The following is a 14,295-nucleotide window of genomic DNA, read 5'->3' on the forward strand; positions in this document are numbered from 1 at the left end:
CTGGTCACACTGAACAATTGTTTGGAAACAGCGTAAAGTTAATGTGATTTTGTATATGAAATTTAGTGCAGTTTCAAACAGAAAAACAAATAAAATATATTTTATTACTCACCTTAGTGTTAACATTGCATGCATTAGGTACATATATTCATATGTACATAATAACTAGATTTCGAATATATCTGCATATGCGGTACTACTGACAGCAAGACCTTACCTAAAAGAGTGCCGGATTTGGATTACAATTTCCAAGAAAGTTCTATGAAACACGCAGTTGGACAATCTCTGCGCCCGTCCATTTAAATCCATTTCAAATCTCAGCTGAGTATTCATTATGGTAAAGTATCATTTGTATACATATATTGTTTATGTTTATGTTGTATGCTGTTTGTATTTATATATACATGTATACGTTGTGTGTGTGTGTGTGTATGTGCGCGTATATATGCATACATACATATCGGCAATTATTTATCTTTTTATCCATTACAATACCAGTTCCAAAAGGATATGTATATGTATATAGTTACCTACACATATACATGTGTGTACATACAGAAAATTGTTATGCATGTGTGTAAAAAACATAATCGCATACATTGATATGTACTTACATGTTTACTTCTTTTAGGTTATGTGGTCAAACAGAGAAGTCTGCAAATGCATTTCGTCTTTTGCATAAACTTTTATACAAATATTACAAAATATTCTTGGAACAATTATATGAAATTAATGCAAGTTGTATATACACACATATAGATGTGTGGTCATACTTACATCAGTTCTATTGCAATCCAATATGTATATTTAAAACAATCTGAAACAGCCATCTTGATCAATAATAATAACAATAATAAACATTTCTGATTAGATAAAAAAAAAGCTCAAAATTAGAATTACAATTGTGAGATCAGCTGCTTTGTTGTACATCAAAAGAAATGATTGTTTAGGCGGGAATTCTAGTGAATAGTTTTTCTAAGAGTGTCGATTTTAAGTTATTGTTGATAAGTTATAACTACATATGTATGTACATACATATGTATTAATTGAAGTTTCTAAGAAGTTCTCAATTATTTGACTTTGTTTTCTTTTTTGCTTTCTTTGTCTTGCAGGAGATTCAACAGCTTGAAATTCTATGTAAACAGCTATACGAGGCTACAGATGCCAGTATACGTGCTGAAGCGGAAAAGGCATTGGTAACATTCGTTAATAGCCAAGATGCTTTGCCCAAGTGCCAATTGTTATTGGATCGCGCCGATTCGAGTTACGCCCAATTGCTGGCCGCCTCGACTCTGACAAAACTCATACAGGGACTCACTTTGGAGCAGCGTATTGATATACGTAGCTATGCACTAAACTACTTGGCCACTAGACCAAATCTACAGCACTTTGTGATCCAGGCATTAGTCACACTTTTGGCTAAAACAACAAAATATGGTTGGTTCGACTCGTACAAGGGCGAATTGATCTTTCAAAATTTACTAGAAGATGTCAAAAAATTCTTGCAGGTAAACAAAAAAAAATGTTCATTTATTTGTAATTGGTGTTTACTCTTCTGATTGTTTGTTTTTTCTCGTCTTTTCATTAGGGCTCTGTGGAGCATTGCACGATTGGAGTCCAAATACTGTCTCAGCTGGTGTCCGAAATGAATTCCATTGTAGAGTTAGATGTTCATTTGTCGTTCTCAAAGAACCGAAAGATAGCCACCTCATATCGAGATCAGCAGTTATATGATACATTCTTATTGTCCTGCTCCTTGTTGATAACGGCACGGGACAACAATAAAAATCTTCTTATGGATGAACCACAACAGGCGTAAGTTTTCTTACGCTCCATTTCCATGTTCAAACTTTTAATCCTTATGGTTTCTTAACCAGGCTTATTTCACATGTATTGCGCTTGACAAAAAACTGCTTGAGCTTCGACTTTATTGGCAGCTCCACAGATGAATCTGCCGATGATATGAACAATGTTCAGGTATGCTGGCTGGCTATTAATTAAATTATTTATTTACCTATAATCATCGATAATTTCTATACGTATGCAGATTCCTACAGCGTGGCGTCCAGCTTTTTTGGATCCAAATACATTGAAATTGTTCTTTGATCTATATCAAATACTGCCAAATGGCCTGGCGAGTTTTTCTCTATCGTGTTTAGTCCAAATGACATCTGTGCGTCGATCATTGTTTAGTAACTCAGAGAGAACTAAATTTCTTACACATCTGGTTGAAGGTGTTAAAAACATACTGACTAATTTACATGTAAGAGTTTTTGCTTATTTCACTCACAATTTACTAATACTCGATTATCTCACTTAGGGTCTTAGTGACCCGGATAATTACCATGAATTCTGCCGTTTGCTAGCACGTCTAAAGTCCAATTATCAGCTGGGAGAACTCATTGCTGTTCCTTGCTATCCAGAAGCTATTGAATTAATTGCAAAATTCACAGTTCAATCATTACATGTAAGTTGATCCTTTCAGTCCTTTGTCGTTTCGTTAAATTTCATTATTAATGAATTATTCATATCTTAGATGTGGCTTTTTGCACCGAACAGTGTGCATTACTTGCTTACCCTGTGGCAGCGCATGGTGGCATCCGTTCCGTATGTCAAGTCACCCGATCCACATTTACTTGGCACATACACACCAGAGGTAATAAAGGCTTACATTGAATCACGTCTGGACGCTGTGCCAGTAATTGTACGGGATAATCTGGAGGATCCATTAGATGACCTCTGCATGGTACAGCAACAGCTTGAGCAGCTATCAGTTATTGAGCGCTGCGAATATAATAAGACTTGCAATCTCCTTGTGCAACACTTTGATCAAAAGGCACGGGAATATGAGAATCTGGTGCAGAATCCAAATGCTAATTCCATAGATATTACCGTACATGAGTTGCAATTGACCTGGCTGGTCTACATTATCGGTTCGGCCATAGTGGGCAGGCTGTCTGTGACAACTAGCGATGAGCATGACACAATGGATGCAGAGCTAGTTATCCGTGTATTACAGCTAATGAGTTTAACCGATGCCCGTCTGCCGCAGGCTGGCTGCGAGAAGCTCGAATTGGCCGTTCTCAGCTTTTTAGATCAGGTCCGCAAAATGCATAGCAGTGAGCAAGCGCAAAAGGCAAATGTATACAAAAGACTCAGTGAAGTGTTTGGACTAAGCGATGAACAAATGCTGCTAAGCTTCATAAACCGCAAAATGTGGGTTAACTATAGCATAAACGTTTTTATTTATACCAAATTACAATAACTACTTGTTTTTGTTTCATGCAACATTTTTTCAGCATCACCAATTTAAAATTCTGGGGCCGCTCTGAACAGATTATCACAAAAACTTTGATGTTACTATCTGATCTCTCTGTGCACTTTAATTCTGTTCGCAAGTTGGCTCGTTTAGAGGAAGTTCAGTTCATGTTGACACATCACACAAGCGATCATTTTCCATTTTTGGGCACAAATTCGTCCTTAAGTGAAATGCGCTGTCGTACCATGTTCTATACATCATTGGGCCGTTTGTTAATGTTTGATTTGGGGGAGGATGAGGAGCGTTTCTACAACTTTTTGACACCATTAACAAGTTAGTTGATATCTCACAACTATATGCCAAGATCAGTTAACATATCATATATTCTTTTTTTCAGATCAGTTCGAATCCCTCGGCTCTGTACTAATGGATACAAATAGTTTTCCAAATGATGAGGCTAAAAAGGCAATTATTGGACTAGCACGCGATCTCCGGGGATTAGCCTTACCGCTTAATGCGCGCATTCAGTATACTATGCTCTTCGAGTGGCTGTATGTATTGCAATATAAGGAAAATATTAAGCATTCTAATTGATTTGATTTTGTTTTCTTTTGTTTTGTAGATACTACACAGACTACTTGCCCATATTGTTAAGGGCCGTTGAGCTCTGGGCCCATGATCCGGCCGTAACAACGCCCGTTTTAAAGCTATTTGCCGAGCTGGTGCATTGTCGCACACAGCGTTTGGCTGGCAACGTTTCCAGTCCGATGGGTATTCTACTCTTTCGCGAGGCATCGAAACTTATCTGTATTTATGGCAATCGCATTCTGCATCTGGAAGTGCCGCGTGATCAACTTTATCCTATGAGACTAAAAGGAATAGCAATATGTTTTTTGATATTGAAAAATTCACTTGGTGGCAATTATGTTAATTGTGGTGTATTTAAATTATATGGAGATGATACCTTAGACAATGTTCTCAAAATCATTGCTAAATTAATACTCTCGATACAACAAACTGATTTGCTAGTAAGTCAACTTCAATGTTCAGTTTATGCAAAAGCCAATATTGAAACGAAACAAACAACTACATTTTTTAATTACAGGAATACCCAAAATTGTCATCTGCATATTACAATTTATTAAATTGTTTATCTCAAGATCATGTCACATACCTAGCAAGTTTGGAACCTTGTGCATTTGTATATATATTAGAAAGCCTGACAAAGGGTCTCGCTGCATTGGGTAAGTAAACAACACTAAATCGAATAAAATACCATTTCAATTATTTATAATTCTTATTTTCATTCCAGATTCGGCAATTTATATCAGCTGTTGTACAATTTTGGATAGTATTGTCTCATACATATTCAAACAGCTTCAGTTAAAAGGTTTTTTAAAGATTTTCATTTCAATATACATATGTATATCTTTCTTTTAAATTAAATTTCATTTCAGTTTCCACATTCCCAAATAAGAAACTACGAAGTTTGACCAGCGAAAACGCACAATTCCTTAAGGTAATCAATCGCTTATATGGTGATCTCATTTTTGAATTCGTCATAGTCTTAGTATATAGGGATTTTAATTACTATTTTTTTTTTTCTTTGCTTTTCAGGTTGTTGAAATGAATTCCGAACTGCTGCAGTCAATGATGTCATCTCTATTGAACAATGTACTGGCTGAGGACTGTCGGAACCAATGGTCAATGTCACGTCCACTCCTGGTACTTATATTACTATACGAGGATTATTATCGGTAAGATTATAATGAGACGATCCATCCATGAGTACATGTACTAAGGACAATAATTTTATATGTTTAGATCCCTCAAGGAGAGTATTATACGAGGACAACCTGTCGAGAAGCAACAAACGATGGCACAATGGTTTGATGACCTGATGCTTGGTATAGAACGAAATGTATCCAGTAAAAATAAAGAGAAGTGAGTAGAAATTATGTCGATTGAATCTCTTGTCATAATTTATGAATATATTCTAACCATTTTTAGATTTACACAAAATTTGTTAACTTTCCGTCGCGACGTTGTGAATTTGCCAAAGACTACAGCATATTCGGCAGGTTTGTTTTATATTCAACAACTATTTATTACGTATATAAACAAATGTTTTTTTTTTTTAATTTTAGATAATTCATATCCAACGTATACCGAAACGAACTATTCGATATCTGTCTAAATGGGATAATTATTATTGCTAGTAATGTGACGACCATGTTCGGAAGGAGCTCGTAATATTTTACAAAACTACTAAATGTTTTTATACAAATATTTATGTAAATATATTATACAATTAATCATAAGGAATATATTTTGACTGTAGGCTCAAAGAGAATAATAATGCCGTCTTTATAAGTCGAATGAGAAATATACATCTATATCAGCGCTGCGTGTGTTATATGTCCTGAATTTAATTGAAATCATACCATACATGCATACTATATTTTTTGTACAACATTAAGGTATGTACATATAAAGAAGTGTAAATAAATCTCGAGCAAAGTAAAGTGAAATTTGCGTAATATATAAAGGACGTAACTTTTTGCAATGAACAGTTTTGCAATTTTGTAATACAAATGTATATGATTTCAAAGAAGCAAAAAACCATGCTGCTTAATCCATAATTTACGCGTTCATTCAATTCATAAATTTCTTTAAAACATGATATTAGCGATAGTTAACTTAGGGGGTTTATATAAATGATATTCTCCCATTTTGATGATCGGATGTGGTGGTTGCAAAATTGATGTTTTGTCAACAAAAATTTTACCTATCGCTTCGTTATATATTATAAAAGAAGGTAATAAAAAATTGCATCTTGTATTTTTGAAATACATACATCTGTGTGTAATACATCTTATAAAAAATCATAAGTAAATGAAACTATTGAACAACATTTAATTAATGCCGATTCGCAATTTAAAAAAAGTACACAAATTCAAAAAGGAACCCAACAAACATCCACATCACATTGCATACGTCGCGGCTGCAATTGCAATTCCCCATCTTCTCGCAGTTTCCAGAAGAAATCCACACAAATAGAACAAAAAAAAAACATTTAAAAAAGTGCTCAAATTCGATTTTCGATATGTTTTGCTCCGAAATGTCGATTGCGATAGCTTTTGCTCCGATAACGTCGATAACGATAGCTTTGCAAATCGTAGATAATTATCTACCTAAAAAAGAAGGTAGATACCAGGTAGATAAATAAAAGTAAATAAAAAAATATATAAAAAAAGTAGATAATCCAATTGTCTATCCGTGGTCTTTCTAATTGTTGGCGTTCGTGTGGCTATCATTTTTGTGGCCCGTTTGGCCCCACGCCCACAATAGTTGTTGACGGCGATGGCCTCCTTACATTCCAGTTGGCGTTTCGGAAAAAGAAGCAAATTTCAATTACGCATTAAAGGTAAATGTAACGAAATGGGCAACAGGCCCATTTGTTTTTTTTTCCTTCTCCTTGATTCAGGAGATGCTGATGCGGATTACGGTGGACACGGGGGCTGCAACTGCAATCATTTGAGTTGAGTTTGTTAGGCGAAGGGAGTAGGGAAAGGCGAGGTTATTCAATAATTGGCATTGGCTTGCGTGTGTGTATTTACATACATACATATGTACATCCATGCATTTTGTATGTATGTATTTGTTTACATTGCTATTGAAAAATAGAGGTTGTTGTTGTTGTTTTGGCTATCTATCCCTCTCCCACCTGCATGGCTAAACCAAGTGCGCATAACGGTACAAATGTTTCAACATACATATATATGTATGTATCTAGAATATGTTGTCATTTGACCAAATTCTTTTGCTACATGTTGGTCAACTATTTATAGATAGTCGCCAGCAGCGGCAGCATAGAAAAAAAGAGAAAGAGCCAGAAGCGATGACACAGCAGCAATAACAATAACAACAACAAGTACAACAGTAAAACGCATTAAACTGCCTCCTCGTAACCCCTACCACTTCGGCCCGTTGCCACAGCAAGTACAGTTAGCTTATATTATCAACATACCTCACGTGTACATACGAACACCACAGACACCCTTGGGTCGGGCTATCTTTTAGCTGCAACATAGTTTCGATCTTCTCCCCCTACCCCCCATTGATTGTAGTGTCGATCCATCGATTAATAATAACATTTCACTTGTTTCTTTTTAGTTTCACAAGATCCGGAAGACTTTTATCGCCTAGATCCAAAGAGATCAGCTGCAGAGAATGCTCACGATATCTATGCAATGCTCTGTCTGGAGGAGACACGGGACACCAAACGCCTCTTTCTGCTCAATGCACTGGCCTCCCTTTGTTTGGCGGCAAGTACAGGATCACCGCACAATAATTTGCGGTTCACCACGGAGGAGCTGCTCTATTGGTACGTAATTATATCTATTTACTAAATATCAACATTAATACGTTTTCTTTTTCGGCTGTAGTTTGAGCGCTTCTTTGGTACATACATTTACCCAAGTACGAGCGGCTGCTCTACGCACCATTCGTTACGCATTAAGCACGCCAAAGGACATCAAAACCTTCAATCAACTGCAGCTACACCATTTGCTATGTCGCTCCATCGATCTGATGCTCAAAAACGACGATGAACGAGTTCAGGCACTTAAATTGGTTAGAAAAATGCTGGCAATTGCTCCAGATGAGATTAGCCCGGTGGTGGTACGTTGCCTGGTTTCGCTGGCGGACAGTGGAATCGAGGAGAGTGATAATCTGCTGCGTGCCTGCCTAGCCACATTGGCTGAATTCGCTGTACTCAATCCGGCTCTGCTGATCGTCTGTGGTGGTGTTACCTCCATTACCCGGAATGTACTCGAGTGTCACAATCCCCGCATTGCCGAGAGCCTTTGCGGTGTTTTGCTCTATCTGCTGGAATGGCCACAGACGCGGAATATCTGCGGAGTTCGTCTAGACTGTTTAGCAGCACCCTATTGTGACTTTACCTATCGTTTGGGTATCATGGACAAAAACAAGTAAGTTAAGTGACATACATACATACATATATATGTCAGGCAGGGCTCTGACAGATGATGACATGAACTAATGATTGGTTTTCGTTTCAGAGATGCTAGAGAGCTTCGCTACACGAGTTGCCGCCTGGCCCTACTTTCCGTTCTGCGTAGCTGGACAGGTACACTTGAATTCTGTGATCCCAGTAAACCCTCTGGTCTGAAGGCCATAGTCGATGCTTTGTATTTAAACCAGGTGGAAGTTCGAGTAAGTACACCCGAATTTGCATAATCTTGGATCTAATCTAGTGCGTACGTTACAGAAAGCTATCTTGGACTTGCTGTACGAGCTACTTTCGTTACCACAGCCTGCCTGGACAGATGATTATGCGGTGGCCTTACAGGCTGTGGATCCTGCCGATTTCCAGGATAGTTGGCTGCTTACCAATGGTTTCGTCTCTGCAGAGGGACGCTCAATTTTGCCCAGTCTAGCCGCTCGGGCTCCCAATGTTGTGGAACAACATTTGGCCTTGCTGCTCTATTGTTTTCTGGAAACGGGATTGCTCAACGCTCTTGTAGAAGTGGCCGCATCACCAGATCAATTCGTTTCAGTACGAGCCACCATTCTCATTGGCAAGATCCTGCAGTTGATGCACACTCATCTCCCTGCAGATATTTGCAGTACCAGTCCCGCATTGCCCACGCTAATCGGCCATGCCAGTCAAGGCAATCAGCAGGCCAATGCTGCGGTAGCTGCCCTCCAAAATTATCAGAAAATGCTGCGGGAGAGGCCGGCCTCGTGTAGTCTTTTTCTAGACAGCATTATCCAGGGTGGTTCCCTGACTCAGACGCGACTCTTTCGACGGCACCTCAATGTGCAGGAACAGTCGACAAATTCGTCGCTGCAGCTACTGGATACGGCTCCGGTTGGTGGTCCTGGTGGTGGAGGTGGCACATTAGGCCGCCAAACTGAAAGAACACGACTGGATTCCGTTTCTTCAAGCGATGAATCTAATTCCCAGACATCTGGTTCATTGCGTTCCAGCTTTCGGCTGAAGCGTAAGCTGTTGCCCCAAGTCTTTTTTGATAATTTCCGAGCTTTCAATCGTCTGTTAACCGAGTCGCATGTGCTTACCCAGACCGATGCCAGTGCCTGGGACTGGGATGTGATTACCACAATATTGAGATCGAATCTCATACGCAAACTAGATTACACACTGGGAAAGTTTCTCAAGCGTTTGGTCGATTTCTACAAGCCGAGTAACAATCGTTTTTCACATCAAGATTTGGTACCTGGCCATAATATGCCAGCCTATGTTAGTGCTGGTTTGGATTTGATTGATGTCCTGCTTGGAAGCAGCGAGGTAAAATCTATTCATTTTCCAACCTAAAATTCTACTTTAACTTTACTTTTACTTATTGCAGTTGGAATGCATGCGCTATATTACGGATTACTTTTCGGATATTAGCCAACATCTGCTCGCCGTGACGACATCGAATCGTGCTCACGATTGTCTATTTAGTCCGCAGCATATGAATAACACAATGTGCCAGCAGTATTTCCTCTACATAGGTCGAATGTGTCGCTCCGCCAAAGGCATCGAAGTGCTAAAGAACACAACTGTATTTGAATAGTGAGTAGAAGAAATGGAGAAAGCCTTTCTCTTGTCAAGATTTGTGTACAAACTTGTGTTTATTTCTTTTAGTCTCATCACTTTGGTGCGATTGACGGATCATGTGTGTTATGTCAAGCTTATAGTATCCGGATTAAATTATAGCTACGAGAAATGGCCACGTCAAGTGCTCGAGAAAGCTTTGACTTTGGCCAAGACACGCAATGGTCGTCTCTATGCTACCCAGTTTCTGGCCGTGCTCCTTCGTGCCCGTCTTCCCAATTTTGAAGTGTGGGGCCTTCCGTTGATTATTCAGCAGACAAAGGATGCGGATAGAAGCGTGTCATTGGCTGCCATGGATGTCTTGGAAGAGGCATGCCACGACAAGTACTATCTAGAGGAAATTGTCAGTCTGTGGCCACAGCTCAAGCAATTGGGAGATGTGGGTCGATTGCTAATGTCACGATATTATTCGTTATCGCGCGGCTTAAACAGCGCCAAGGCTCGAATCGAAGAAGAGATTAAATTCTGGAGAAATGGCTATAACAAGCGCTATGTGCTGCTCGTGGAGGCCGATACGCATGCTAGCCTGACTCTACACATTCGCAACGAGGATGGTTACTATTCGCGACGCAATTGCAATCAACGGCCGCAGATGGTTCCACCCAATATACCGCCACATCTTTATGGCCAAATGGCACAGACTACCCAAGGCATGACGGCATTAAGGAATCATGCGGATCTGGCGCATTTGCTGGATGTGATCACGCGTGGCAAGTGTACCGATGATGCTGAATGCTTGGAACTGAAGTCCGCGATCTGGGCATTGTGTCATGCCTCCACACATGCAAATGGAATTGAATACTTTGTCGAGCTGAATAGCCGGTGAGTTTCAGAAAATGCTCAACTATTTCTGCCCTTTCTAACTCATTCCGCCATTTTTAGACTTTATGAGAAACTCATTGTGTTGGTCACAAAGTGTGAGGTGTACTCGGTGCGGGCCACCTGCTTCAGTGCCTTGGGTTTGGTTGCCGGTACCCAGGAGGGAGCCAATATACTCTTTAAACTAAGTAAGTTATAGTCGAGCGTATAAAATGCTGTAAATTTATTTTTGTAATATATTTTATTTTTGCCATTCTATAGATTGGTTGAGCATTCGTCATGATAGGAATACCATGTGGCCTGTACATCAGCCGGAAGATTGGATGAGCAATCAGTTAACACCCGTGCGACATCACTACGAAGATATGCCGCCGTACAACTATGCAGGCATCGAAGATCAAATCGATGGCTCCTACTACATGGGCAGCTATTGGAATCTCCAGGAAGGATCAGCCAACACCACACTTCCTGATGTTAATGCTCCCATAACAGCAACGACCACAATGAGCGATGAAGTATATCCACAGCCGCTGCGAACGCTGCCCAGTGGCGTGGCTGCCAAATCGAAGACTTTGCCCGAGGGCAGCAATCTCCGGCAGGGTAAACATCAACGTTCGCTCTCCGAATCGAAGACAACTGATGTGATAAGCCTGCTGGGTGGACCTGTGATAGCCGGCGGTGCCAGCAGTGGCGGACCAATGCACTATCAACATCGTATACGGTATAATTCCTGCACAGACTCCAATACATCGGGCGTGAGCAGCTGCGAGTCGGTGACAGGACGGACGGCAGCAGCAGCTGCTGCAGTGGCTGGAGATTTTCAACAGTTTCCCCTAAGTCCGATACCCAGTTTGTCCAATCTCCTGGAGTTGCAGCAGCCACTAACATCGCAGGTATTGCTACGCCGCACCTCCCTTCTGGGCACTAGTTTTCTACCCCATGCCCTCAGTCCGATGGCCATGAAGGGATACGCTCAACTTCGTACTCTGCGTGCCCACAGTCGGCCTGTGTTCTCGGAATCGGCTGCTGAATTGTATGACTTCATGGATATCGTGGATCGGGCGGAGGGTGGACGGACACGTAAATACTCCTGGGGCGAATCACAGCGACGAAGCGTCAAAGTGCGAAGCTTTGACCGCCAGACGATGCTCAACGTGTTTTCGTAAGTAGCAAGAGAAATACTCCATTAACATTCACACTTACCTTAATGTATACCCATTTACAGAAGACTTTCGACGGAGGAGTTGCAAGTGCCTCTGCCCACACTGAATGCACCCAAGTTCCTGCCGCCAAATGACCTAAAGGGTCCATGCTATGCAGGCATCTGTCTACCCAAAAATGCCCTCGATTTGTTTCCAACACGCAATTTAAATCGAACTTATGTGTCACGCGATATCCAGGACCAGGATGTGATGGGTATGGGCATTAATTGTCTTAGCTCGGGACGGCAACAGATTCTCAACGATTCGCTTAACAACGAAGGTGGCGACGAATCCTCGGTAATATCCTCGTTGTCGGATGTGTCGTCTTCGGCGAGTCGTCGCCAACTGCCCAAGTGGCAGCATCAGGGGGCGAAGCATGCAAGGAGTCAGTGTCTCCATTGCGCGCGCTTGTCGCGTCCTCAATCCCGACCAGATGCCCATAATAATGGTGCCTTGACATTGGCTCCAGCTCCGTGTGAGCTTTATAGCAGTGCAGCTGCTGCACTGGTGGCTGCCGGCATGCAGGCTGGACCCGCCTTGGCTTCTGCTTCTGCCAAAAAGAGTGGATCCAGTGGATCAATGCACTTGGGTCCGGACATTAGTTTCCATTCGCCAGAGAGCATACTTAGTGAGGAGAGCCTGCCGGACAGGCTGACTGCCTCCATTTTATACAATATCCAGCGGCTGGCCAATCCAGTCAGTGCCAAGCAATCTAAGATGGCCCTGTTGGAGTTGAAGCAGAAGCATCCTCATGCCTTCCAGGACATTTGCCTGTACTCCGAGTCGTGCAAAACTCTTGGCCGTAGTAGCTACCGCATGAGTGCCCGCCGGTTCCTGCAAGAGCTTTTCCTGGATCTGAACTTTGACACGTTCTATGTGGAGCCTCAGCTCATAATTGGTTCGCGCAAGTTGCCAACTGAAGAGAAAGCTGATATTCCGACCCTTAGCACAACTGTCTCGGCACCTGCACCATTGCTATCGCATAAGACCCAATTAAAAGCCAAGCCGGCTGGCCAGTTGGCTAGCGTATACGAGACTAGCTGGGAAAATCTGCTTATGGAGCAGTCACCCCGACTGGGAGCCACTAAAATGCCCCCAAAGACAATGCCAATGCCAATACCAATACCAATACCAATGCCAATCAATGAATTGCATATCGAGGATACGATAACAAGGAGTCCAGTGAATAAGCCAGATGAGAGAGACGAGCAAGAGGAGGCTGGTGAAGATGTCTGCGATGGGATTAATATAAATACCGGCGACATTAGTGCTCGAAGCTGTGGTCAAAAAGAAGTGGAGAAGGCTTCTGCTAATTCTCAAGCAAATTTGGTCAATGACAATCGACAATATACCCGCGGACGTTTCTATACACTCGAATTGGATCTAAGTTGTAGTAAAAATAAGTTTCCCATCAGGGATCGTAACCGTGCTGCATCGACAACATCATCATCATCATCAACAACAACATCAACCACAACAACCACGACGACGACGACGACAGTCACCTCCACCACGCCAGTTGCAGGCTTCTTTCAGCGGCAAATAAGTGCAGATGCGACCACACCGACTAATGCAACTAATGAGGCACCATTACACTATTCAAATGTGACCAAAAGTTTGTCAGCATCTATGGCTAAGCCAGTTGGTCGGTTATACTGTGAGAAACGTTTGCAAGGATCCAAATCGGAGGCGGTGCTTGGATGCGATGCGAATGCGGTGTACGCCACAAGTGGAAATGGCAGGATTGGGTGGAATAACAAGCTATCCACATCCTAAAAAAGGTTATTAAAAGCAATAATTAAAGTTAACATTTGCTTTGTCTCCCACCTAACCCCGACTTGCAGTTCGACTTCTTCTCTTATTAATGGGGTCTTCAAGCAATTGTAATATACATACAAACAAATACATATATATATTGTATATATACATATACAATAAATATGTATATATATATATATATGTTTCCAATACCCATATAGGATGCATATATGTATATATATATATAAATATATAAAACACAAGTGGAAAACAAAGAATATGTTATACAGACACCCTTACTATAGAATTTAAGTTATTTTACTATTACGATTAAAGTTACAATTATTTTTTAATGAAATTCATTAATTTTAAGACATCTATTGAAACTAAATCCAAAAACATATTTAATATTTTTTTAATGATAATAATACTAGTATAACAACACACAACTTTCTCCCAAAATCCCCCATCCCTTCCCCCTTACCGCCACAAAGTCATAATATGATGACCATTCACATCCAAAAGCAGTAAAAACAAAACAAAAAACAAAAACAAAATAGGAAAAACCACCGCAAATTATTCATTCACTTGTATCCTATGTACTTAAAGTA

The 14,295-nt window shown here is 40.8% G+C and overlaps 2 protein-coding genes and 1 long non-coding RNA gene across 3 annotated transcripts; 2 read left to right on the forward strand and 1 right to left on the reverse strand.

Annotated features, from left to right (window-relative positions):
• Window positions 1–5: 5 nt before the first annotated feature.
• Window positions 6–5,675, forward strand: LOC6644475 (ran-binding protein 16). The gene is made up of 17 exons (XM_023176868.2): window positions 6–337; window positions 1,113–1,508; window positions 1,589–1,815; window positions 1,878–1,977; window positions 2,048–2,263; window positions 2,321–2,467; window positions 2,537–3,216; window positions 3,300–3,592; window positions 3,657–3,810; window positions 3,882–4,287; window positions 4,365–4,503; window positions 4,572–4,649; window positions 4,717–4,778; window positions 4,877–5,016; window positions 5,084–5,203; window positions 5,270–5,340; window positions 5,407–5,675. Exons 1-17 carry the CDS (start codon window positions 335–337, stop codon window positions 5,454–5,456), a joined length of 3,282 nt encoding a protein of 1,093 aa, XP_023032636.1. The 5' UTR covers window positions 6–334; the 3' UTR covers window positions 5,457–5,675.
• A 476-nt stretch (window positions 5,676–6,151) lies between these two features.
• On the reverse strand, window positions 6,152–7,440 carry LOC124460573. The gene is made up of 2 exons (XR_006954475.1): window positions 7,290–7,440; window positions 6,152–6,453 (listed from the first exon to the last, which is right to left on the reverse strand). It is a non-coding gene; the product is annotated as an uncharacterized LOC124460573 (long non-coding RNA).
• Window positions 6,503–13,851, forward strand: LOC6644474 (rapamycin-insensitive companion of mTOR). Its single transcript, XM_023177120.2, has 10 exons — window positions 6,503–6,686; window positions 7,436–7,646; window positions 7,708–8,253; window positions 8,344–8,497; window positions 8,553–9,593; window positions 9,655–9,863; window positions 9,936–10,727; window positions 10,788–10,912; window positions 10,986–11,886; window positions 11,950–13,851. The coding sequence occupies exons 1-10, from the start codon at window positions 6,623–6,625 to the stop codon at window positions 13,700–13,702; spliced, it is 5,796 nt and encodes a 1,931-aa protein (XP_023032888.1). The 5' UTR covers window positions 6,503–6,622; the 3' UTR covers window positions 13,703–13,851.
• Window positions 13,852–14,295: the final 444 nt, after the last annotated feature.

Source organism: Drosophila willistoni, assembly GCF_018902025.1.
Source record: "Drosophila willistoni isolate 14030-0811.24 chromosome XL unlocalized genomic scaffold, UCI_dwil_1.1 Seg142, whole genome shotgun sequence".
Taxonomy (NCBI): Eukaryota; Metazoa; Arthropoda; class Insecta; order Diptera; family Drosophilidae; genus Drosophila; species Drosophila willistoni.

Coding starts and splice junctions, on each gene's coding strand:
- LOC6644475 (XM_023176868.2), top strand. Junction 4,650..4,716: donor CAAACAGCTTCAGTTAAAAG/GTTTTTTAAAGA, acceptor ATTTCATTTCAG/TTTCCACATTCCCAAATAAG. Junction 4,779..4,876: donor AAAACGCACAATTCCTTAAG/GTAATCAATCGC, acceptor TTTGCTTTTCAG/GTTGTTGAAATGAATTCCGA.
- LOC6644474 (XM_023177120.2), top strand. CDS start 6,623: ATGGCCTCCTTACATTCCAGTTGGCGTTTCGGAAAAAGAAGCAAATTT. Junction 6,687..7,435: donor ATTTCAATTACGCATTAAAG/GTAAATGTAACG, acceptor GTTTCTTTTTAG/TTTCACAAGATCCGGAAGAC. Junction 9,864..9,935: donor AACACAACTGTATTTGAATA/GTGAGTAGAAGA, acceptor TATTTCTTTTAG/TCTCATCACTTTGGTGCGAT.